Source organism: Bos mutus, chromosome 15 (genome assembly GCF_027580195.1).
Source record: "Bos mutus isolate GX-2022 chromosome 15, NWIPB_WYAK_1.1, whole genome shotgun sequence".
In the NCBI taxonomy this organism is placed as follows: domain Eukaryota; kingdom Metazoa; phylum Chordata; class Mammalia; order Artiodactyla; family Bovidae; genus Bos; species Bos mutus.
In genome coordinates, this window is record NC_091631.1 from 65,385,703 (window position 1) to 65,412,637 (window position 26,935).

Sequence of the window (26,935 nt, forward strand, 5' to 3'; positions counted from 1 at the left end):
CCAAAACCTTTTCCAAATTTATTCTCCAATTCTCAACATGGCTTCCACTCAATGTCCCTTAAACCTTCTCAAGCTTTTTTTAATTGCTCATTAAGGTGTGGGCTCTGCATCAGAGGAATCAGGCCCACCTGAGTCTGAAATGTCTGTCTGGGGCCCCATCCCAGAGGCATGGACTCAAGAATTGGGCTGAGCCCCACCACCCCATCCCTGACTGACACATGCTCAGGCTCGAGAAAACAATGATATAGACTAACCTTGCCCACAGTTATGGGAATGCTCATGCTAAAAGCTGTTAGCCTCTATTGCCTTAATACTGAAGTTCTAGGTATTTTTTCATGTATATTATCTCCCCAGCTAGGCTATAAATTATGGAGAAGGGAATGGTTACCCACTTCAGTATTCTTGACTGGAGAATCAGACAGAGGAGCCTGGTTGGCTACAGCCCATAGGGTCACAGAGTCGGACACGACTGAGCAACACACACACACAGGCTATAAATTAAGAAGTCATAATCTTCAAGTCTTATTCTATCATAACTCTCATTCTATCATAACTCTCATTCTATCATCTAGCATGGTTCTAGTCACGTTCCAGCACTTGCAAAGGCTTAATTACATATAGCTTGATGCATCTATTGTTGCTTTGAAATAGCACAATAAAAATTTACATTTTTTCAGAAAAGTATTTCACAAAAGCAGTCTTAACAGGTAGGAAAATTACATTTGGCCTGCATCAATGCTCTCAAATCTATTGTTTTAGAGCCTTGTACTGGGAAAACTGGAAGCTTATGGCAGCCTCAATAATGTTGCCTCGAGTAGTCCAAGTCCTAATCCCTAGAACATATAAACAACTATGTTCCTTACATGATAAAAGGGAGTATGTGGATGTAGTTACAGACTTGAGACAGGGAGACTGTGTTGATCATCCACGAGCTCCCGACAACGTCCTCATCCTTGTAAGGTCCTAATAAGCAGGAAGGAGACACTATGACCAAGAGATCTATGACCACAGAAGCAGAGACTTGAAGATGCTGTAGTTTGAGTGTGAAGATGGAGCAAGTGGCAAAGAACCACAGAATATAAGAAATGCATTTCAGAAGCTGGAAGAGGCAAGGAGATAGTTACTCCCCTGCAGCCTCATGAAGGAAGCAGCCCTGCCCACACCTTGACTTCACCCCCATCAGACTGATTTGGGGCTTCTGGCCTCCAGAACTGTAAGAGAACTGATTTGTGCTGTTTTAAGCCACTAAATCTATGGAAAGATGTTACTGCAGCAACAAGAAACCAATACAAAATTTTTGGTGAGTTTTTATTGTGAAATATTGGATTTAGAAAAAAGTACAAAATGTCAACGGTCAGATGTGTACAGGTACAGTATTTCAATAGTCTATACATGTGAACAGCTTAACAGGTTCACTGCAGAATGCATATTTAAACCAATACAATCTAAAAAGGACTGCAATATTCACAGGCTATTAATACATAAATAACTGGAGCCAAAATGACCCTCACTGGTAAATGCTAATCAATAGCTGAAAGCAGCCTAAAAAAGCACAATATACGGCACACCATAGTATCTCCTTACAGGTCCACATTGAGAGGATATTAGGTCATTAGGTCAATACACTACAGATCCAGGACTGGGACTCATTACTAATTTATACAATTGCAAAATAATTAAGTTATAAAACCAGGTCATGGAATAAAGAAAGGCATTTAATTAGGACTAAATACTGTGAAGCCCCTAAAATGTTTTAGCCTCCGAATTTACAAAGCTTAATTATTTAGACTGATTTCAATTTTTAATCACTTACCTACAAAAAAGGGGAAGGGGCACCTTTCTTTTGTAGCAGCTCCAACAAGGTGTAAGAACTATTACACAGTTTATTTTAAAACCACAATGACCACTGTGGATTGACAAATGGCTATGAATCCAGAATACAAACAGTATAAATTTTAAAGAAAGGTAATGACTGTATTATGAATTTAGCAAATCCTGAAAACATTAAAATCTGTGTTAGGAAGGCATTAGCTATCACTGTTGAGAGTACTAAATTTAGGAAAATTATTGCATGAGGTCTCATAAAAACAAACTGGTTTAATTTTTCCAAGTCTGACTGATTCAATATTTTACTATCACTTGAAAATTACCCTAGATTATATGTATTCAAACTGGATAAAAAATTATTTGAAATCAGTTTAAAATGAAACTTTAGGAACAATCTACTGAAACATGAATTATGTTAAAAACAATTAATACAATCATCCTGTGTTCTGAGGAAAGAGGATAGGACATTCTTAGAAACCAATCTTCAAAACTGATAAATTTAATAACAATTTACTAAAAACAAATTTATCCTTGCCCATAAATTCCTAAGAGGAGACTTTCTACTCTGTACAGTATACCTGGCAATGTTTGATATTTTAAAAATGAACTGAAAAGTCTGAATTGGCATTTACTAAGAAGGAGATCAATTCTATTACAGGCTGAAAACCACTGGATCAGAATGCAATTAGTCAATAATTTCTCCTAACCTATCCCACCCTACCTTTAACCTTTTATAGACAATTTTAAAGACTCTGATATAATTTTCTTATAAATAGTGCCTGAATCTTACAGTAGATTCCAATTTATTCAAAGATAATCACAGAATGATATAAAAGATATTTAATTTTTCCAGATTTGCTTTAAACTTACAATTTAAGTATGGTATACATAAATATTAACTTAGATAACCACATATTATAGAGAAAGCAGATATATGGACCATTGAAGAAAATTTTTTTTAATTTTAATAAAAGAAAAATAAAACATGTAACTCACAAAATATGAACATGAAGCCATATGACATAAAAAATAAAATTATTCTACCCATACTGATTTAAAATTAAATCTTTTGGGAACTATTTTAACATAATTCAATGAACTCAATGACCAACAGTTTCCCATACCACACAGAAACAAACCACGAAATCATCTCAAGTCTAATGCATTGTCAGTTCTTAATGCAACCGCAAACATTTTACTAGCAACTTTTCCTTCTGAAATAGGCTTCTGTACATATGCATTTATATACAAACATTTATTAAACATGATTTTAAAACAAACCGTATGTACAAAAGATCAGCATTCCTATAAATAAAAACATTAGGTGGCAAAAAGGCACTTGTAAGTAAAAATCTACAGTAGTTTTTACAAAACAAACACATTTTACCTTGGATACTGTACAATAAACATTAATTCCTATACCAATAATGAAAATACTAGTTTACTAACTAATGTTAACAATGTAACTTTTAAAAACATATTTACATATACTCTGAAGTTCATTTAATAAAAGCACCATGATTCTCTATTTCATGTTGATGAAAAGTATAAACACAATTACCAAAAAACCAGTGTTCACAATTTTTCTTGTTCAAAAGTTTTTGTATTTCTGAATTGAAAACTGTTTATATGAAATTAGCATAGTGTAAAACAAAAAACAAACAAAAAGCCCTGCTGTTCTGACTTCTGAAAACCATCCTACTCTATTATTGCATGTTGCATTTTATAAAGGGCACTAGTCATGCACTCCTTTACAACAATACTATTGCTGGCAAAAAAGTTCCTGGATATCAAATAATTAAAAAGTTACTTCAAACCAGTTGAAGTTTCATTTGAATGTTTTACAACTTAAAAAATGCTGTATATCAATTACAAAAGTGAATAGGAAACACGCCAATTCATTTGGTGTGCAAAAATATTTTTTCACTACACAGAATTTAAGGGCTTCACAGAATTTTTTTCAAATTTTACATTTTCAGCAGAAACACTTAACGAATAAGCACTTTCTCAAGGGGATGTTAATACGCTTCCACTTTTGTCAAACTTTTTACCCTTTGACAACGCTGCAACCTGTTTGAGTAGCTCTCTGTTTTTGGCCTGTGGGAGACAAAAACATTTACCATTAAAAATATTTCAAATATTAAGTCATGCTGAAGAATACACACTATCAGAATGAAAGAGGTATTTAGGCTCATCTCTTTGATATGTAAAAGGAAAACTTTAGATTGGTTTGTCAGCCCCCTTTGTAAATGTCCATATTAATGCGATTGTTGTCCAGATTCAACTGGTTACAAAAAAAGCAACTTAAAGTGAATCCATTTAAAACAGGGTCAAGTTTTTAAATACGGGGAAAATATTTCAGCTTTATTGTAAAAACATGAAGCAAAAGCTATGAATATAAGTATTATTTTATAATGAATAAAATCAAATAATTCAAGTGATAATTTGAGAGGACCATTTCCAGAACTATAAAGACCTTCATTCTGATGTGTATACCTTATAAAACATGCATAAAAGGTCCTTTTTGCAAAAATGTACAGACTTTATTGCTTTGCCAAACAGACTACTCTGTTAACAATACTTAAATAATTTTTTTTGAAGCACCAACAGTTAATCTGGTATTGGCTTTGATATAATTTGAGTAGTTATACATCATCACTGTGGCTTATGTTTGAAAATCATTTTCCTTTACAGGTCTTAAGATCTTTTTATTATCTAGACTTTTTTAACCTCAGTGCTTTATCTTCTAATTTTAGCCTTTGTATGGCAAGGTAACACTGCCTAACCTGTCTCAGGCTTTGTACTTAGCACCTCACCCTTCTCCAATCAAATTCTCCCTAATTAATACCCATGACGACCCCCAAAATGCAAATAACCTAGCTATCTTATATTTGCAAGTCAAATCAATTTTTTACGTTCTACTGCATGATTAACAGCATTTCTCTATTCCATGATTATTAAATAATTAAGGTTATAATTAGGACTTTCAGTTTCAAATTCAATTTCAGAGAACCATAAAGAATCTAAAAGGATTTTTATTTTCCCTTTAGAACTAGTTTGAGAAACTCAGAGGACAAATCAATGAGAATGCCTGGCAGTTAGTGAAAGTCAAATACACCCACTCATTATTAACTGGTGTAACACTCAGTTGACCATCCTAGTAAATACGGTAGTCATAAATTGTTTTCTTTTCATTGTTAGCTACATATATTACTTAATTTATAATAGACACACTGGCTAAAACAAGGAATCTTAAGAAACAAATTTTAAAATACAAACTAATGAAGGGCATAAAAAAAGGAAATGTTTGCAAAGTTGCTCCAAAGAGATCTCTGTCAGATCTGTAAGCTACATTATGTAGAAGTGTTTACAATGACATAGCAAATCATTAAAAAGTTAACTTTTAAACTATCTTTTCTCATTCATGATTAAAAAATAAACAAAATATCAATGAGTTTATAATTGTCATATTCTAAGTATGAAATACAAGAACTCAAACGTTAGATATTACAAGGGTGGGGGAGAAGAGGGAGAGGATGAGATAAATGGAAAGCAGCATGGAGGCACATACACTGCTGCTACTGCTAAGTCACTTCAGTCATGTCTGACCCTGTGCGACCCCAGAGACGGCAGCCCACCAGGCTCCCCTGTCCCTGGGATTCTCCAGGCAAGAACACTGGAGTGGGTTGCCATTTCCTTCTCCAATGCATGAAAGTGAAAAGTGAAAGGGAAGTCCCTCAGTAGTGTCCGACTCCTAGTGACCCCATAGACTGCAGCCTACCAGGCTCCTCCATCCGTGGGATTTGCCAGGCAAGAGTACTGGAGTGGGTTGCCATTGCCTTCGCCCAGCACATACACTAACATATGTGAACAGACAGCCAATGGGGATTTGCTGTATGACTCGGGGAACTCACACTGGGGCCCTGTGATAACCTAGAGGGGTGGGGATGGCGGCAGGTGGAAGGGAGATTCAAGAGGGAGGGGACATATGTACACCTATGGTTAATTTATGTTGATGACAGACATCAAACCAATATTGTAAAGCAATCATCAATTAAAAATAAATAAATATTAAAAAAACATTAGGTATTGAAAAGTTTTTCCTTTTAATTCTTTATCAGCGAATTTTCAATCTGCATGTATTATTTAGTATCCTAATCACATCATTAAATCTGCTGATAAATTATGTAAGAAAAAAGCCTTTAAGAAAAATCAACGGTCAGTTGCTAAAAGGAGACAAGTCTAAATCTTATTCTGATACAATTAAAATACACTTCATAATAATATTTAGTTACATGCATTAAAAGTTTTATCCTCGTATTTATTACTTCTTTATTACACACCATGCAAAAATCAATTATTTAAGAACTCTTAAGCAAGTTGAAAATGTTTAGAAATGCTGGCCTAAAGGAAAGAATATGTATTAATCACAGATGCTTCTCTGATTCCTGGTTTTGCCATTTATCTGCTATGTAATTGAAATTTATTTTCTCATATGTAAACCAGTACTCACACCATCTATCTCAACAAGGGTTGAAAGAACTAATCAAATATACAAAACACTTAACCTAACACAGTGGCTGGTATACAGCAGGCACTCAAATGTTATTTCCCTTTTCCTTTTTATCACCTTATCCCCTAAATGAAGGTGTATTTTTTATTGGATATTCCTGGTATTTCAGATAATCTGGTTACTGTTTGGTTGGTTGGGTTTTGTTAAGGGGTTTTTTTTTGGGGGGGGACAGTTTTTTTGTGTTGCTCAATGATTATTTTTCAGGTTTGGTAATTTCAAATGTTTTGAGAGCTATTAGAACAAGGTAAATTTTCTGCTTCAGTGTTCAGTTTCTTATCCCAAAAAGATAAGAACAACAGTTCACTATATTTACTCAGGTAGAGAACCTTACTAGTACATGGCTGCTAAGGGGAATGGGGTTAAAAGAGGATACTTAACTGTGACAGAAGGTCACCAATAATAACACAAATAGGGAAGTGGTCTAACAGCAAGAATGAAACACAAAACCTGAGTAACCTGAGGTGGGAGACAGTGCAGAACAGAAGAAAGTATAGTTAAATCTGAGTTAGAAGATGTAGGTTTCTATGCCACTTCTGACTACATTTCCACAATTTCATGTGTAAAATGAGGACATCACATAACTCAAAGTTACACTAAGGTGCAAATAAGACAGCCTATGTAAAATTATGTTGAAAATGTACACTTTCATCTTATTATTAGTTATTATTCTATGAAATTTCAGCTATCAACCAAGAAGAGGTGGGCTACGGATACTAAAGAGACTAAAATGTCAAAGAGAAGTCCCCTGTGCTTACAACTACAAAATCAAACAACGAACTGCTCTTCTGAACAGTGAGATGTACTAAGGTTTATCAAATTTAAGTACTGCTCACAGGTTTTTTGCTGTATCATTCTGAATTTATTCATGTTTTGGCTACATCAAACTGGAGATCACCATGCAGAAGATTTTATTTCCAGTTATCAGTCAGCCCTAACAACTGAATGAGTAACACAAAATGAAACTACTATTTGCTGGTGGATGAGAAACGATAATGTACAAGAAGCCTAGTATATAAAAAGGGCAAATCTCTCAGAAAAGAGGGCTGATGGGTATTTCCATAAATCACCACTCATTCGGCAAACTAACTGAACATCTACTATGTGTCAGGTTCTACGGAAGTTTCTCTTCACAATTCTTTGACAGTAAGATCAGCATTAGGACTAGCCAACCTCTACCTTGAATTTCAGCAAGTTCCTAATCCACTTTACAATCTTACTCAATGTAAGCTATGTTAGAAGAATGAAGAACACAAAACCAAAAGATAGGAACAGCAAATATCCCTTGGTGTTACAATGTTTAAAAAAAAAAAAAAAAAAAAGGTAGGGCAGTATTAATTCCTTCCTTCCCAAGCTGCACTCTCCCAACGGATGGCCCGAAGTCTGTGTGCTGCCATCTTCTATGCTTTTAAGACAACAAATGTCAGAATGTATAAATTAATAGAACATGTAATTAACTTAGTGCATCTGATTTTTAAATTCATGAGACCAGGGTGAAAAAAGGCTTGAAGAAGGGGATAACCTGCGTCTATGTTGGATGCGCTCCATCTCTGTGTGCCAGACCTCAGACACCACCCTCTTTGTCACTGTGGTGACTCCTGGCATCACCATTCAGTTGTTCTACATACAGAAACCCTACCGAGTACACCCTGCAGTACTCGGAGGCTGGCTTGTACAGGATCCCTCCTGTGGATACTGAGAGCCCTATTTGCTGCTGCTGCTGAGTTGTTTCAGTCGTGTCCAAGTCGTGCAACCCCATCAACTGTAGCCCGCCAGGCTCCTCTATCCATGGGGATTCTCCAGGCAGGAATACTGGAGCGGATTACCATTCCCTGCTCTAGGGGATCTTCCCAACCCAGTGATCAAACCCAGGTCTCCCACTTTGCAGGCGGATTCTTTACCATCTGAGCCACCAAGAAAGCCCAGAGCTCTGCTTGGCACTTTGGAAATCGTAGTCCAAAGGTTAAGGTGCACTCTTGGGCCTTGCACCTCTGCATGCAGCATGAATTTCCTTCACTTGAGGTCCCTAAAAATTGGTGTGTACCTCTACTTCTCCTCCATATCTGGGAGGAAACAGAAGAATAGCTACACAGTGTACTAAACTTAATTTTCACCTTAGTTTCACGAATCTGAAAACTCCATCTAAATTTCAGGCAAAAGTTTTCAGATTTAATCTACTGAATCCCCTCTATCAAGTGATTTCAAGCAACAACTTTTAATGGGAGCAGGATTAAAAACTATTATAAACTCAAAATCAAAGCTGAAAGTGCTCTGGATATGCATAAAGTAGGGATACCAATATGATTCTAAGAGAAAGAATACTATTAACCACATTTAGCCATCCTTGCCTAACAGTTTACATAAATTATCTCATTTACCTGGAGTTGTTCCACTGTTTCTTTGTGAGCTTTTTCCATACTGTTCATCTTTGTTCTCAAGTTTGACTCTTGGTACTGAAAATCTGCCTTAAGTTCAGTTAACTGAAAGGTTAAAAAATATATAGATAAATATTCATATATATGCATATATACAACCTGATAAACAAACACCCACCATTTTAAATATTTTTCACAGTAAACTCACAATTCATTATAAAATGGAGAATGTTAACAGATTCCTGCATTTTGTAACTTATCTAGAATTTCTGTTTTGTGAAATGAATTCTAATTTACTAGTTTAACACTAATATTACGATAATATTGAAACATCAGTAAAATTTTGAGAAGTTGCTGTTTTTGTTTCTTTTTAAGGTAGTTTCACTGGACACAGAATTTGGCAACTGGTATGCCAACAGGAAAGCTTAGTGGTTAATGCTTTGGAAAATGCTTCGGTTAAAACATACTTCACATATAAAAACAAAGTAAACAATACAACTGGTTTCAGGTTAAAACAATCTTTCAATGATAGAAGAAAAAAGGTTCACACTGGACAAGTATGAAAATCAGAGAAACAGTTTTATCAACTGAAAGCTATATTGCTTTTTCCTTTAAACTTTATGTCCAGAACTCCATATCTGATACCACCTAAGATCTGAAGTAAAGATGGAGAACAAAACACAGAAATACAACTAACATGGAATGAGAAAGGAAAGAGGGTTACTTTAAAATTTGCGCTTAGACAACTTAAAAAAGTTAAGGGATTTGAGAAAGACAGCTAACTACATGACAATTTTTCTTCATAAATATAGATGGCCTAAAGATATAAAATCTCATGACTTCACACTAAAAAATAAGTTGGTATTATATAATTTCAATAAAAGAACCAGGTAGAAGAAAGATTCTGGTCATTTTTATTGATTGATTGCTTTTTATTATTTTTTTAAATTGGAATATAGTTGCTTCTCACTGCTCTGTCAGTTTCTGCTGTACAACAAAGTAAATCAGCCTTACATATACGTATATCCCCTCTTTTTTGGATTTCCTTCCCATTTAGGGCACCACAAAGCACCAAGTAGACATCCCTGTGTCTTGTGCTACAGGTTCTCGTTAGATATCTACTTTATACACAGCAGTACAGTATAGTAATGTCAATCCCACTCCTACCTTTCCCCTTGGTATCCGTGTTTGTTCTTTATGTCTGCATACCTACTTCTGCTTTACAAATAAGATCATCTTTACCACTTTTGTAGATTCTACATGCTTCTGGTTATTTTTAAATGGTTTTCATTATGTAAGTTTTAAAGGTTTGCAGGTTCTTTTCTGTAATTACCCAGTAATCACTAAACAAAGAAGTACACCAAAAAGAGAAAAAGGAAGTCACAGTATCTTATATTCTGATTTTCTGAATAAAAGCTCTTGCTTTTGTCAAATTCAAAGAATAACTGAATTCTGCTTTCTATATTACAGAGGAATTCTTGTGCTAAAACACCAGTTCACTACAGATAAACTATGATATTCTCATCTCTATGTTCTAAGTTGCCTCCATATTATTAAAGTTCTGAAAAATAAGAACATGTCTTTTTTTTTTATTATTATTCTATCTTTTTATCCTTCTGATCTAGTATGTGGCTGGCTGCAGAAGTCACTGAATGAAGTGAACTAAATTCAAGAAAATAACATGACTGTCTTACACTTACATTGTAAGAAAAAGGTGTAAATATGTAGCTATTTTTAGGCTTACAATTATTTTGCTCAAAATACTGCGAATTTCCATGCCCATCAGTGTTTAAGAAAAAAGGAACACTAACAAAAACAGAAAACTGTTACTTAAGTGCAGGAACAGTCTAGTCATGCTAGAAAAAGAAAACAAAATCTAAAGAAGCCAAAATTCCACAATTCATTACTACTTGGTTTTGGAATCCTTGCTATTTTATAGTAAACTTACCATTTTACTCAACTTTTATCTAGGTTAGTACAGATAGACCTGTCTTTGTGTAACAGAAATTTCTCTGAAATTTTGAGTGTAAAACAAATTTTCATAAAAACTAACCGAAAATATTCTGTTACTAAGCAAAAAGAACCATAAAAAATAAGACACTCATAATTTTGCTACTTTTATGTCAATTCTAAATTTCAAAAATTGAATTTGCTTAAAAGGTAAGGTACAAATGTATTAAAATAAATTTAAATCTGTTAACCGTCAAGGTCAGGGAAAATGTAATGTAAAAGTTACATTTTTTTACATGAATGTCAGAAGTATAAGCCAACTTAGATTCAAGCATTACCGTGGATACTCAGAGACAGCTATATTCATAATTATGTCTTGTTTGTAATTTTAAGAAGAGTATTTTTAATGTTTTCCTATTGCAATAATGTTTGAAGTAGGTCAAACTAGATAGTCCAGGACCATAAAACAAGTACAGAAGTAGGTTCTACCCTCAAAGATGACCAGACCCCAGTAATAGCAGCTATGAGCACTTATACACGGACTTTACATTTTCATTTCATTACAATCATCCCATGAGATGGTGTTAATACTCTCATTTTTAAAATGAGAAAATTGAGGCCCAAAGAGGTACAATTCAGCTAAAGTGCACAAAGAAAGTATTACAACTTTTTACTAAACAGACTGTGTATTTGATTATTCCTCTTGATCTAACTTATATAAAAGTTCCAATAAGCGGATTTACTTTCCACCTTATATATAGCTAATCACTATCACATAGGAAATTCCCATAGCATTAATTTTCACCTGTTATTTGATCCTAATTGAAATAGACAATTGATATATAAAAGACTGCATTCAATTCAATTACTTTATCAAAAGAATTGACACAATATTCATTTATATCTTGTTTTCAAATTAAGACATTAGACCTAACTTTAGATTTCTGGCTTAGTGAAACTAATATCCAGAAATTAATAGAATTTTATAGCCCTCAACTAATTCTGAGAACTAAAATTCTGAAATACTGTTTTTATGTATCATCATTAGATGGCTTAGGTTCCAATTTGCACTTCTGTGTCTTGTAAGAATCATGCACAACATACATTAAGAAGTTATTAAACAAAGTCTAGTAAAATTTGCATTTATCAAGCAATAGTCAAGATGTAAATCTTACCAGGCTTCAGTGAACCATGTACTTACCTTTTTATCTTTTTCTAAAATGGTCTGGTCTCTCTGCTGTAAGAGACGTTTAAGTGACATCACTTCTTCTTTCAGTTGACTTATAAGGACAAAATTGTCTGTTCCCCCACTATCTGCTGACTGATTTATAGAGCTACTAAAAAGAAAAAAGTAAAATACAGTTAAATGAAGTAGAAAGAAAATTAGCAGGTGTTCAAATTGCATAAATTAGACAATTCCACAAACATCCTTAAGGCTAATGCAAAAAAATATGTACCTGACAGAAATGGATGCAACTGGCAAATTACCTTACTAATGGCACACATTACATACACCTGCAGAAATATAATTCAGTATTAGCTTTTAGGGGGTCAATACTTCTAGTGTAAAGCAATAGGCAGCCAATTTGTACAGTAACATCAGCAAACTTTTGGCTAATGAACTAAAACAAAGTCACTCTCATAATACTTTAAATCTAAAAACATTTTCCAAGCAGGTCAATCTCAAATATCACAATTAGTTTTGTGTTTCACTGAAGAATAATTAAGATACAGAGAATTCAGAAATTTTTTTTCAAAACCCAAATTTATGCCCCAAATAGAATAACATAGTTCAGTGCCACTTTCTTATTACTAAAATTAAGTTAAAAATTTTAACTGATTTTGTTTACTCTTCAAGGTGACTCAAAGAAGTCAATGTAGAAGATACATGTTTCTATTCTTTTACCTAGTAATAACTGGCAACCAGCCATGATTGTTCAACTAAGTTGAATTTTCACAGCACTAAAGGAATTAATTTTTACCTATCTCCATTAGATGGCTTAGATTCCAATTTGGGCTTTTTCTTTGGAGTTTCATTCTGAATTGCTGCAGAGGATTTATGGCTGAAACCAAACATTAATAAAAATAATTAGAGTAAAAAGGGAAGAGGCACCAAAGGAAAATATAGTTTTCTTCCCCTAAAACATTACTGAATATCAATTTTTTTAAAGCCTAAGTAACAAAGGTAAAGAAATGTCACATTTTAAAAAATACATGTCAAAGTATTTCAGGAAATATATTAACATATTTACCTCTGTTTCCACAGTCCCTGTTCTTGTTCTGGACTCAGATTGCTGATTCTGAAAAATACACAAATGACATCTAATAACAACATTTATTTAAAACATCAACATTTTAACAGCATTCTTCCCAATGGAATCAAATGATACATGTTTACACTCTTTTGTTCAATGAATGGCATATTCAACTAAGTTTTCAGACTAAGCTAATATATTGAATAAATCACATTTTAATAAAATAAATTCTAATCAAATGACTACTGGCCATCTTGTTAAGAAAAATACAACGATAGGGATTGGATTTTCTTTTTAATTAGTATTTTTATAATTCAATTTAATATCACATTAAGGGTTAGGGTATATGAGCATGAAAACGAACGTAATAGGGTTCTATAATGATAAAGTTGGAAAATCGTCTTACTTAGGCTACCCTTACTATTTTAGACAGAAGATATTTTATCTTAAAGTTAAGGCCTTCCTAATAATCCTACATGGAGATGAACCAGAGTAACTCAGGTAGCTCAGAATAGTGTGTCAGGCTAAACCAGGAAATATCTGAATTTCTTTCTTTCTTTTCTACTTTTCCTAAGAATCCTCTCCTCCAAAGTCTCCAGTCTTTCATTAGGCTGTACTCTAGAGCAGTCAAGCTGCAAATATGGGGAAATCTCATAGAAACAAGTGATTTTACTTTTCCTTATAACTACTGCTGCCGTTTAGTCACTAAGTCATGTCTGACTTTGGCGACTCCATGGACTAACCTGCCACGTTCCTCTGTCCATGGGATTTCTCAGGCAAGAATACTGGAATGTGTTGCCATTTCCTTCTCCAGGGGATCTTCCTAACTCAGGGATCGAACTTGTGGTCTCCTGCTTGGCAGGCAGATGGATTCTTTACCACTTAGCCACCTGGTAAGCTCCTTATAATTACTACTACAGTACTACTTCTTTTGCATTATGCCACAATGCTAATAACCACTTAATAATTCACTATGAAATGTCCATACCTTTCTCCCGTATTTTCCCACTAGCCAATCCTTCACTAACCTCTAGTTTATTCATTCAACATGTGCAGAGCATCTCCTATGTATGTATCAGAAACCACGTAAAATGCTGCCTCTTGAACAATGTGGGGCTTTGGGGGCAGTGATCCTCCAAGCAGTTGAAAATCTTTGCAGTCAGTCCTCCATTTAGGAGGTTCTGCATCTAGACTCAATCAACCACAGATCACGAACTACAGTAAATATTGAGTAAAACAAAACAAAGTCTGAGTATATAAGTGGACCTATGCAGTTTAAATTTGTTGTTCAAGGGTCCACTTGAACCTTATACAATATAAGAGGTGTTAGATGACCTGGGCTGTGCGACCTTTTGCAGCTTACTGAAAATCCCTGAGCCTCAATTACCTCATCTGCAAAATGGATATAATGCATAGCTTATAGGGAATATGAGGATTAAATGAGTTATGTATGTAAAATATTTAGTACAGTGCTATATACACAATAGAAATATGTACATGTGTTTATGTGTGTGTATAAAATTTATTGCTGTTGTAGATGTACAAGTTTTTTAACCATGTTCTTAAGAATCAGCTATAAATAAATAAGCCAGGGAAACAACAGCTGAAATTCTATCAACCTGAGCTATTCTCTACTTGTGGTGGGAAACAGTAACACTACTGAGGAATTCAGCTGCCATTTTCTCTTACAAATTTCACTAAGAGCACTGGCAAGTCATATGCATTGGCAAAGTCCAGACCTTGAAATGAGAAAAACCACAATAGTGACTTAATAAAAACATTTGGAATCTCAGCTTTCTGAGGTGGGCTTTTCTTGTATCCATATTAACCTGAGTTTCTTCCTTCCTCCAACACCCATCAATTTATATCACAATATGTAAACTGTCTGTAATCATCCTCATCCACTGAATTTCAGATATGACTCCACCAACTGGTTGCCTACTCATCACATACAAAATAGTATTTACACTTCTTAAATAATCAAAAGGAAAATTAAAAAATCAATCCATTCTCTTTCCCTTTACTTTTGAAACCTGTCATTCTTTCAAAAGATTAAGTTACTGTGACAATGTTAGATCTTAATAAACACAATGTGCGTGTGTCCTTTCACCTCATGCCAGAACAAATTTATCCGTAAAGCACAAGGAAAAGAGGTATGTCAGCTGAGTCTGAGAAGTAGGTCTGCCAGTCACCATCATGGTAGTTATTTTTTCATATTTTTCCCTAAAGCAAGAAGTGAAAATAAGGAAGATTTATGTTCCTTTGCTCCTTACTGTAATTCTCCGATACAGAGATCAGAACATTTCTTCAAAGTAGCCAGGTTAGAAAGCACTATGTAATCTACCACCATTACATTCAGAAAGCACTACAGCACAGCGACAAATGAAAAATGGCTAGAGAAGCAAACAGTATCAGTGCCTCAACGAACCCCCATAATCTGATACGTGTGCTTGTCTAAAGTTCAGAGTCAAACGTTGTTTACTAGACAGACCTATAAAATACTCCAAATGTATCATCCGTGTTCCTAAATGTGGCAGACATCAGTTTTCTGTACATGAAACTGTTTTGACTACCTAGAACTTGAAAATTATTCAGAGAAATTTGAGAAAATATAATAAATTCTCCTGAAACTCAGTGTGTATCATGTCCCTTTTTTCTCCATTTCAATTTTTGTATTTAATTTACATTTTAATAGTCTTGATTTTCCATGAAGACTAAAGCCACATTAAAAAAAAAAACCTTTACACACATTAAGGATTACTATATCACTACTATTTAACTTTTCTTCCTAAGGCAATTTAAAAATCAAGTAGCTGATATTTGAATACAGTTCCTGTTTTTAAAAATAGCAAAGTACCACTACTCAGAAAGATTTTTGTCTCACATTTTGGGAATCTTCAATGTTTAGAATGCTTCTATCACAGTCACAAATGATAGTGTTACAATCTGTTCTCCAAAAATACAAAATACATTTCCTAGTCACTGGTTAAAATTTTAACTAAAACAAGTTAATAGGAACTGCTGCTGCTGCTAAGTCGCTTCAGTCATGTCCAACTCTGTGCGACCCCATAGACGGCAGCCCACCAGGCTCCGCCGTCCCTGGGATTCTCCAGGCAAGAACACTGGAGTGGGTTGCCATTTCCTTCTCCAATGCATGAAAGTGAAAAGTGAAAGTGAAGTCGCTGAGTCGTATCTGACTCTTCGCAACCCCATGGACTGTAGCCTACCAGGCTCCTCCATCCATGGGATTTTCCAGGCAAGAGTGCTGGGAGTGGGTTGCCATGTCCTTCTCCAAATAGTAACTGAGGCAAATGTAATTTTTACAAGTAAAATCCTAACGATTCTTTGAATATTGAGGTTTTTGATAACATGAATCAATGAAGTATTAACTGTGTACTTGTATTTTGACTTCATTACATGATAACTTTATACTGTAATTCCCGAAATGTCCGATCTTCACATTTATGGTAAACAACTTAACACACTCACTATGTGTAATCCTGTACACTGAATAAAGTGAGGAAATTGCCCTAGACACTCAAGAAGCTTACCACATACTAAACTAGTACACAGCTAGCATTTACAAAAAGTTAAACACCAAAAGCAGGTATTAAAATGCCACAGAGGACTTTGGAAAACACGCTTTCAAAGTACTTACTTATGATGACTACTGCTGTGACGATGGTGGTGATGGTGGTGGTGGTGGTGGTGTTTTGCATGATGCTGATCTTTCTCAGTAAGAGATGAAGATGATGAATTTGAATGTGAAGATCCAAGGCTCTTCCTCTGTTCTTTTGTCTTCTGTAAAACTCTCTTGTATGATAAAGTACAAAGCCAGCATAATAACTTCCCATCAACCTTTTAAAAGAGAATACTTTTATTAGATTAAATGCACCCGTAACTGGCTATAAGTGAAACCAGGTGAAGATAAGCCGTTCAACTTCTGACTCTCTCTCTTGTACACACAGATTTTTGCAAAATGGAAGTAAAATTAGACTGTTTGAATCTTGGGAAAACACTTGTTTAGAGGCTCACAAAAGGGCAAAGGATGATATACGGACATCCATTTGTTTGATGAATTTGAATTTATAGAGAGAAATTTGTTTTCTTATTACTGGAAAATAAACATAAATTGATGACAGATATATTTCAAAGAAACCTTATCTAAGCACTAACCTGAATTCTTAAATCACTGTTATTACTAAAAAGACAAAGTATCTATCATGACAGCAAAACTGTTAATTTACAGAAAAAAGGAGAGATTGAATGACACACAACCAATTTTCATTTGCAAATTCACCACCTAACAAGCTAAAAACTATGTCACCCCTAAATCAACTTGTAGCACTTTTGTGATCATTCACCCACATGCATCTCTCTTTAGTCACTAAGTCGTGTCCAACTCTCACGACCCCATGGACTGTATAGCCTGCCAGGCTCCTCTGTCCATGGGACTCTCCAGGCTAGAATATTGGAGTGGAAACCCACATGCACAGAGCAGCACAAAATTTGTGTAGCTGGACTACAAATGTTCCCAGATGAGGCTGAACAAGGTAAAGTTCTGCTGCATTTTTTCAGCTCTCACATTATAAACAAGTATCCTTTTCACAGTCTACTTAGTGTTTTTTATTGTTTTATTTTTATTGGATTTATTTTTTATTGTTTTTTACTGTTTTTTATTGGTGATTTCACTGTTAACATTGTCCCCAAGTATAATGCTAGAGTAATGTAGTGTTCCTAAGCACAAGGTGGCTGTGTACCTTACGTGGAAAACTGTTGTTCAGTTGCTAAGTTGTGTCCGACACTTTTGTGACCCATGAACTGTAGCTCACCAGGCTCCTCTGTCTATGGGATTTCCTAGGCAAGAATACTGGAGTGCATTGCAATTTCCTCCTCCAGGGGATCTTCCCAACCCTGGGATCGAACCCATGTCTCCTGCATTGGTATGCAGATTCTTTATCACTAAGCCACTCCGGAAGCCCTTAAGTGGAAAACACCTGTGTTAGGTAAGATTCAATCAGGCAGTTATAGTGCTGTTTGCTCCAAGTTCAATGTAATCAATCAACAATATATATTAAGTAAGGTGTCTTTAAACAGAGACATATACAAAACAGGATTAGATATTGATTGACTCTACCAGATTGTGACCAGAAGCAGGAACCTAATCCCGTACTACCCTAGGAGCCACAGTTCAATATTCACTAACTCAGTGTTCGCAGTACTTTTATAGAACAAAACTATGACAAACAATGGAAGTCCACTGTATGCCTATCAATGGGGAGAAAAGGAGATTTCTTTCCAAAATTATTAAGACTAAAATGATAAAAATTAGGTTTTTATCTTCTATTTGTTCACACAAGAGTGCTGAAGGGACACGTTTTCCAACTAGGATACATATATTGTTGTGGAGGGACCTAGGAGAGCCCCTCAAAGTTGACACTCATCCTCCAAATCAGTTGACACTGACAGACATCAGGAAGCCTGTGTGAATGAATGCTCAGCAGAGGAATGTCACACACATACACATACTTTCACTACAGGTAGAGGAAAAAAAAAATGATATAAAATATGAGCCTCAAATCAAAAGGCACATGACTAACTTAGAAATATATATATGCTGAAGCGCCATCAGGTATTTTTCACACTAGCAACATCAAGTAACCAGCAAAAGGTTAAGTAGCTGAAAGGATTTAAAAGCAGTCAGCAATTTTTCCACACAAAATGTTGGAGCCAAACAGTACAGAACAGTCATCACAGAATATTTTTTAAAGTATGTGTGCTGTGCTTAGTCACTCAGTTATGTTCAACTCTTTGCGACCCCACGGACTGTAGACCACCAGGCTCCTCTGTCCATGGGGATTCTCCAGAACACTGGAGTGAGTTGACATGCTCTCCTCCAGGGGATCTTCCCAACCAGTGATGAAACCCAGGTCTCCCACATTGCAGGTGGATTCTTTATCGTCTGAGCCACCAGGGAAGCCCAAGACTACTGGAGTGGGTAGCCTATCCCTTCTCCAGGGGATCTTCCCGACCCAGGAAGCAAACCGGGGTCTCCTGTAATGCAGGTGGATTCTTTACCAGCTGAGCTACCAGGTAAGCCCCCTTTTTAAAATAGAGTAACCTTGATTGATCAAGATGAATCTACATATGACGCCAAGGAGAAAATGTACTGTTTGTGAACTATCATCTAACCACCTGCTTTCAGGGACTCAAAGAATATATCAAGCTTCAGTAATGTATTAATCGTAAAAACTTCCAACTTGTTTGTGATGTATTTAATTTCCAGAAGATGTCATAACATAAATAAAACATACCTTTCTTCTTCCTTCCTCCTTCCGATCAAAAGCACATTGTTGTTTGCACTGCTCACAAGTCTGAGGTGGTCCATATTTTTTTTCTGAATTTGTGCAACGCTGACACTTTGTACCAATAAATGCCGCAATTATGTTACAGTACTGACAGGGCTTAGGCTGAAAAAAACAGATATGTATTTTCTTTAATTGAGACATTTAAAAATACTAAAATTTTGGTGCATAACCTAATCTGAGTGCACAGGACACATTTCAGGAGTTAATTAAGGAAATGTCATAATGGGCGAAAAAATTTGTTAATTATGTTGCTCTATTGTAGTCAAAGACATTTGATTCATTTACTAACACTTATTTCTAGACTCATGAAACTTTTTACTCTATTAAACAGATAAATAACACCATGAGAAATGTATTTATGATTTGCACAGTATGTTATATAATACAAAAGCTACATGTAAAAAAGTTCCAATCAAAGGCACACACTTATAGAAAAGTTTCATATATCCATATTTGAGGGAAAGAATTTCTACTAACTTAATGTCCTGTTAGTTTAATTACTTTATCATTTATTCAGCATACATTTAGCAGTTTTCATCATATATAAGTACAGATGATGCAATGAACAGATGAGTTTTCAACTAAAAAATTTGGCACAAGCAAATTCAACTAAAACATACCTTCATTTTCTTTGACATTCAAGACAACCCAGATTTTAGAAAGCCTTAAGGCCAGCAATTTTACTAATCATGACTGTAACATACCAATAATGAGTGCAATATACATAAAAGAAAAGAATTATACTAGGATAACTTCTTGACTTTTGAGACTAAATGCCTAAACACTGTGCCATATACAAAAACTGTCAGAGATTCTGAGGAAGGTGGAAAATATAATTATGCAAATTATGAATATGTAAGTTCTCCAAAATCAGGAGTCTGTTGAGTCTTTAAAGAATAAGATCATAAACATCACATTGAAATTCAATATATATAAACATGCACATAATATGACTGTTTTAAAATGCTGTCTTCCCAGTTGACCCTCCATAGAAAGTTTCTTTCCTGAAATATTTTGCTACTTTGAAACATTTAAAAACACAGCGATATATTTTTTTTAAAAGGTGAACCTTTGTGAAAACATTAACAGATCAATGCCAATAAGATAAAAATATAAGATATACTTACAGTGCCAAATTGCTTCACATTTTGAGCACACTTCTTACAAATTGTATTAGTTTTGCTGAAAAGGAAATTGTATATAGATGATGAAACTTAAGCAGCACAATGTTGAACTAAAGCAAGTAGTCAAAGTGTACTATCAGTAAAAGTGTACTATTTGCTTTAGTAGTACTTAAAACTTATTCTAACACAGAGAATTTTTCAAAAATACCAACATAAGATCTTTTCAGGGCTGTGTATTATCTAAGTTTACTCCTCTTAATTAAGATAAATGTTTTTACATGTTTTTATTGCATATTTTAAATGGAAACAAAACTAAAATTTTATTGTTTCCTATTTACACATTTACAATGGCAATCTTCACACTTGCCATTATGTATGCACAGAATCAGTGCCTACATAACCTTCCATTGTTCGCTCTTCACTATTATGATACTCATACCTACTTGTGAAGACATTCTTCTTCTTCATTATTCTTTTTATAAGCTCTTCTATGGGTACTGAGGCTCTAACAGGAATCACTCCATTAAAAGGTATGTGTTTTTCTTCCACTGGTGACAAGTTACTAGACTTTGCTGTAGACCTTTCCTCAAGTCCATGTCAGCACTAACATTCTACCTTTTTAAGTTTTTTTGATGTGGGCCATTTTTAAAGTCCTTACTCGGACTTTAAACAAACAAACATTATTTGTTAAAGTACTGTTTCTGTTTTTGTGTTTTGTTTTTGATGGCCTGAGAGCATGTTGGATCTTAGCTCCTTCACCAGGGATGGAACCTGCACCCCCCTGCATTGGAAGGCACTTAACCACCGAACTACAAAAGATGATCCTGTCATTTTTTTTCCCCACATCTTAACAATAACAATTGATATTTGCACTTTTCATTAGCAAGGCTGTATATTTTCCTTGCAATATTTTTTATTTCCTCAGGTATAAAGTATAGCTGTAAAATACTCATTAATTTTTGGTGAACATTCTCTCTCCTACTATGTAGAAACATGTAGTAAGTGCTTACAACTAAAATTTTGAGAAACTAAAGCATTTTATTTAAAAAAGCTTTAATATATATATGGGGTTACAAGCCTCAAGTATTCCTTACAGACAATACTTTGCCTTTAACAATCAAAAACTGTTCAATATACAAACCTCTCTTGTTGAAATTCTGATCTGCAGTAAGTACATTTTACAATTGGATGTGCAATCCGACATTCCTGTAATAAGACAATATATTAGTCAGTATCTATCTCGAAGTCCCAAATTTCACTTTTCTGGTGGAGAATTATTACTCAACCTAGTCAAATGCCTGAAATGTCAATAAAATCTGTCCCCCAACGAAGACAATTGAGTGATTTTATCAAGTAAGTGGCCAATTACAGCATAATTCCTTAGGGAAGGCTTAGGTGTCTTTGTCTTTATTAGATGTGGGGGGTACTCAACAGATGAAAATTACAGAACGCTGTCAGGGCCGACCCCAAGGACTGGTTAAATGTGAAACTACTTGTTATTTTGCACCGTCGCTCACAGACAGCATCCCGGCTTTAATGGGATGGGAGGAGCTCCAAATCTTAGAGCATTCTGTTCCCAAGCCAGACGCTTCGCTTTCCCGGACAGGGAAGGAGGATGCCATCAGCTCTGCGGCTTCGGGTTCCTAGCAAGAAAGTGCAAACACCGTCCTCTGCCTCCCGGTGGAAGGAGAGGACAGACCAGACAGAAAACCGAGAGGAAAACGTCTCCACCCCGGGGTCTCTGCGGCATAGACAGGTGGCTGCCTCACGCAGCCCCACCCCGAGACCCCCTCAACGTTGCTGGGGCCCGGACCCTTCTCGGGCCGCCTGGAAGAGGGCACGGCTCTGTCCTCCTCTCAGGGGCTTTCCCAGCGGATGCCCAGGTCCTCGGAGAACCGGGTCTCTGGGTGAGGAGGCGATAACTCCAAACCCCCAAAACGCCAGCGAGGAGACACAGGGGGAGGAGTGGGGGGGCTGCAGTGCCACACGGGCACCCAGCTCCCTCGGGCCACGGCCGAGGAAACCCCGCCCGCCCGCCACCCAGCGCCCACGGACCTTGCAGAGCTGCTGGCCCTGGGAGAGCTCCTCGAAGGGATAGCGCTGGGTGCACTTGGTGCAGGCGTACAGGGCCGAGGCCGCCATCCTGCTCCTCAGCCTCCTCCTCTACCGCCGCCCGCTCCGAGGCGGGGCCCCACGGGGAACTCGGGCGCCGCCGCCGCCGCCGCCCGGGCCGCGCGGGCTCCTCCTCCTCCCCCGCCCTCGGCCTCGCGCCCACCAGACCCTCGCCGCCAGAGCCCGAGGCCCCGCGGCCGCAGCCGTCTCCCTCCGCCTCCACTTCCGCCCCAGCCCACCCAGTGACGCCGTCCCAGCCGCTCCCGCTTAGGCCCCGAGAGCGGCGGAGGGAGACGAAGCGGGGAGTTTCGCTGCGGTTTAGCTGCACGGCGGCAGATCCGCTTCCTCCTCGGCCTCCCCTTCCCCACCCCTGATTGGCTGAGGCGGCGACTGCGTCACTCGGCCGCCCCGCCTAGCTTCTGACCCCCGCTACGCCGGGCGCGCCCACAAAAGGAGGACGTCGCTGGCCAATAACAGCCAGACGGCCTCAGCGCGCGAAAGCAGCTTTAAACTCGCCCCGCCCCGAGGCCCCGGTCGCGGCTATTTCCAGCAGCCAGTCCCAGGTTTGCGTGGGAGCTCCCAATCTAATTGGGCAGTTGTTTGTGGAGGTTTACTCTCTGCCCCGACTCTTTTTTTTTTTTTTCTCCCCTTGACTTCCATTGGACCAAATCTCTAGGCTCCTCCTTATCGTATTTGTTATTGGCCGAAAGGGAAGTACCTCACCTGGAGAGGCGTCCCCGGGTCAAACTCAAGCTCTCTCCGGCGTTTAGCCCGAGGGAAGTGATGGAGAGTTTTGAGCTTCGAATTCGGTTTTATTTTATCCCATTCGACTCACTCGCCACTGGAGACACCAAAACCCCTCGCCCAGGTTTCCCCCTCGAGAAGGCCCGCCTCTGCGCAGGAGCCCCTCAGGAGCGCCCCCCGGTCGCCCGCCGCGTCCCGGCGGCGCTCTGTCAGCGACGAGCTACCTTGTGACGTCACCGAGGGAAGAGGCGGGTTCTCCCGCCACCGGAAGACGCCTGCTCTCTTGATTGGCTGCTCAGGACGTCCGTTAGGGCGTGTGGTCCTTTCCGTGTGCGCTCCGAGCGTGGGCGTCCCGCTGGGGGTGTGTGGCAGGGGTTTCCAGACCCGGCACCAGCACCCTAGCCCCTTCCATCAGGGGTTCGGCTCAGGGTCGCCCCTGGCGGGCGGCTCGCGAATCTTGAAGAACAGCCACGCGAACCCAGAGCGTGCCGGGGCTGCGGAGCTCCCCTGGGCGGGCTGGAAGATGGCGGCAGCATCGGTCTCTGAGACTTCGGCTTCTCAGTTCTCGGTAAGAAGCCGTTGACCTCCGAACAGACCCTGAGTCGGTCCCGGTGCCCCCTGTGCATTATCTCACTTTTCAGAGCGCTCTCGGTCCCGCGTCTCCCCCAGTCCGCGGGGTGGCCCCGTTGCTGCCTCGGCGCCCACTGCTTCGTTTGAGGCTGCAGCCTGCAATTGAGACGACTCAGGTCTGTCTCTCCCCCCGTCACCTTTCGGCGTAGCCGCCCTGGTTTGCAGAACGTTGCCTGGACTCGCAGGGATGGCTACCTACACCTTGGCCCGCGAAAACCGCGTTCCCGGGTCACGTGGGTGTAACGGCTCCTCTTGGAAACTCCGAGACCAGGTGGGCGCTCTAGTTCGTCGGCTTGATTGGCAGCTATTGAATTGTACGCAGTCGAGTGCTTCTGCGGATTTCTTTGCTTTCAGTGCCTCCTCCCTTCCTCCCAGAAACTTCGATTTGTGCTTAGCCTACCCCGAGCGCGCGCGCGCTCTTCCCGCTTCCACCATATTACGATGACCCCAGGTTGCAAATCAGCAGGGAGAGCTGATGTTAAATACTGTATTGGCCTCTAGAAGAATCGCTAGCCTGTTAAGGTACTAGTATTTTGTTGGAGCGGGACCCTTCGCATTGGGAGTAGATAGGCAGTAATGAATGTGAAGAAGTTCAAGTTGGAGCCGTTAGCTCTTCATCTAGCAAACCTGAGTGGCATACAGACAGACTCTAGGATTACACAGATGAATAGGGGAGAATCCTTGCTACTAAGGAAAAAAGCACTGAAGAGAAGCTACACGTAATTAGGTTGTTACACAGTACAGTTTGATAAATACCAACCTGGTAGAAGAACCTACGTTAAAGTGATTAGCAGTTCTTGGGGTGGGGAAGATGAAACTAGCTGAGTGGTGAAGGAATAGGAAATGCTTGTCCCAGAAGACGCAAAGGGAGGAGAAAAAGGCACCGCAGGCAATTTGGAATATGTGTCAAGACAAGTACTTTCAGAAAACTTGAAATAATTTGAAATAGGCAGAGGTAGTGTGAAGGTAGAGTTCGGTTAGGTGAATTGTTAAAATATAAGAAAAGAGGGAGAATATTAGGGTAAGATTGTCATAGAAGTTAATGGGGAAAAATTTAGGGAGACAGTAACAGCAGAATCACTTTGGCGAAAATACACCTTTTCCCAGTTTCACCTTTTGGTGACTTGCTAAAATTTGTTTTACTGAGGCCAGAAGTGATATTCAGGGTTTCAGCACAATGAAGGCACAGTGAAGTGTGTGGAGAGGTCAGAGAAGATTAACAGGAAAGAAGGAAGGTGACAACTGGAGTTATCCAGGAACTAAGTCAGTAAAAGGGAAGATAAAAGACAAGCTTAGCCTATTACGTGTAAGTAGATGGATGAGATTATATCAGTCAGTTCAGTCACTCAGTAGTGTCCGACTGTTTGCCACCACATGGACTACAGCACACCAGACCTCCCTGTCCATCACCAACTCTGGAGTTTACCCAAACTCATGTCCATTGAGTCGGTAATGCCATCCAACCATCGTATCTACTGTTGTCCCTTTTTCTCCCACCTTCAATCTTTCCCAACATCAGGGTCTTTTCAAATGAGTCAGCTCTTTGCATCACATGGCCAAACTATTGGAATTGCAGCTTCAACATCAGTCCTTCCAGTAAACATTCAGGACTGATTGTAGGATGGACTGGTTGGATCTCTTTGCAGTCCAAGGGACTCTGAAGAGTCTTCTTCAGCACCACAGTTCAATAGTATCAGTTCTTTGGTGCTCGGATTTCTTTATAGTCCAACTCTCACATCCATACATGACTACTGGAAAAATCATAGCCTTGACTAGATGGACCTATGTTGGCAAAGTAATGTCTCTGCTTCTTAATATGCTGCCTAGGTTGGTCATAATTTTCCTGCCAAGGAGTAAGCATCTTTTAATTTCATGGCTGCAGTCACCATCTGCAGTGATTTTAGAGCCCCCCAAAATAAAATCTGTCACTGTTTGCCCATCTATTTACCATGAAGAGATGGGACCAGATGCTATGACCTTAGTTTTCTGAATGTTGAGCTTTAAGCCAACTTTTTCACTCTCTTCTTTCACTTTTATCAAGAGGCTCTTTAGTTCTTCACTTTCTGCCATAAGGGTGGTGTCATTTGCATATCTGAGGTTATTTATATTTCTCTTGGCAATCTTGATTCCAGCTTGTGCTTCATTCAGCCCAGCATTTCTCTTGATGTACTTTGCATATAAGTTAAATAAGCAGGGTGACAATATACAGTCTTGATGTACTCCTTTACCTATTTGGAACCAGTCTGTTGTTCCAAGTCTGGTTCTAACTGTTGCTTCCTGACCTGCATACAGATTTCTCAAGAGGCAGGTCAGGTGGTCTGGTATTCCCATCTCTTTCAGAATTTCCTACAGTTTATTGTGATCCACACAGTCAAAGGCTTTGGCATAGTCAATAAAACAGAAGTAGATTTTTTCTGGAACTCTCTTGCTTTTTCAATGATCCAGCAGATGTTGGCAATTTGATCCCTGGTTCCTCTGCCTTTTCTAAATCCAGCTTGAACATCTGAAAGTTCACGGTTCACATATTACTGAAGCCTGGCTTGGAGAATTTTGAGTATTATTTTGCTAGCATGTGAGATGAGTGCAAGTGTGCGGTAGTTTGAGCATTCTTTGGCATTGCTTTTCTTTGGGATTGGAATGAAAATTGATCTTTCCAGTCCTGTGGCCACTTCTGAGTTTTCCAAATTTGCGGCATATTGAGTGCAGCACTTACACAGCATCATCTTTTAGGATTTGAAATAGCTCAACTGGAATTCCATCACCTCCACCGGCCCACTTGTCTTCACATTCCAGGATGTCTGGCTCTAGGTGAGTGATCACACCATCATCATTATCTGGGTCATGAAGATCTTTTTCGTACAGTTCTATATATTCTCGCCACCTCTTCTTAATATCTTCTGCTTCTGTTAGGTCCCTACCATTTCTGTCCTTTATCGAGCCCATCTTTGCATGAAATGTTCCCTTGGTATCTCTAATTTTC

The 26,935-nt window shown here is 38.1% G+C and overlaps 2 protein-coding genes across 5 annotated transcripts in view; one reads left to right on the plus strand and one right to left on the minus strand.

Moving 5' to 3' along the window:
• Positions 1 to 2,448: 2,448 nt before the first annotated feature.
• On the minus strand, positions 2,449 to 22,803 carry FAM76B (family with sequence similarity 76 member B). Of its 2 annotated transcripts, none has more exons than XM_070384304.1 (10): positions 22,525 to 22,803; positions 21,611 to 21,675; positions 20,473 to 20,527; positions 19,292 to 19,447; positions 16,636 to 16,835; positions 12,975 to 13,022; positions 12,705 to 12,785; positions 11,924 to 12,056; positions 8,776 to 8,877; positions 2,449 to 3,924 (listed from the first exon to the last, which is right to left on the minus strand). In XM_070384304.1, exons 1-10 carry the CDS (start codon positions 22,609 to 22,611, stop codon positions 3,835 to 3,837), a joined length of 1,017 nt encoding a protein of 338 aa, XP_070240405.1. In that variant the 5' UTR covers positions 22,612 to 22,803; the 3' UTR covers positions 2,449 to 3,834. The 2 variants fall into 2 exon arrangements, with proteins under 2 accessions (XP_070240405.1, XP_005899560.1); XM_005899498.2 differs by having other exon boundaries at positions 11,924 to 12,059.
• A 555-nt stretch (positions 22,804 to 23,358) lies between these two features.
• Positions 23,359 to 26,935, plus strand: part of CEP57 (centrosomal protein 57) — a 41,601-nt gene continuing 38,024 nt past the window's right edge. Inside the window, exons 1-2 of one of the 3 annotated variants that reach the window (XM_070384303.1) lie at positions 23,359 to 23,893; positions 26,686 to 26,763. Coding sequence is in view for 2 of the 3 variants with exons in the window: in XM_070384302.1 (XP_070240403.1) it covers positions 24,143 to 24,226 (84 nt within the window). In the remaining variant the exon portion in view is untranslated. Of the gene's footprint in view, positions 23,894 to 23,979; positions 24,227 to 26,685; positions 26,764 to 26,935 lie in introns of those variants that run through there. The other 2 variants (XM_005899499.3, XM_070384302.1) reach the window with 2 other exon arrangements.

Excerpts from the sequence above, each read along its gene's own strand:
- FAM76B (XM_005899498.2), bottom strand. The coding sequence starts at position 22,611 with ATGGCGGCCTCGGCCCTGTACGCCTGCACCAAGTGCACCCAGCGCTAT. Across the intron at positions 16,836-19,291 it reads AGGAGGAAGGAAGAAGAAAG|GTTGATGGGAAGTTATTATG; the intron begins GTATGTTTTATT and ends CTCTTTTAAAAG. Across the intron at positions 12,060-12,704 it reads AAGCCATCTAATGGAGATAG|TAGCTCTATAAATCAGTCAG; the intron begins GTAAAAATTAAT and ends TTTTCTTTTTAG.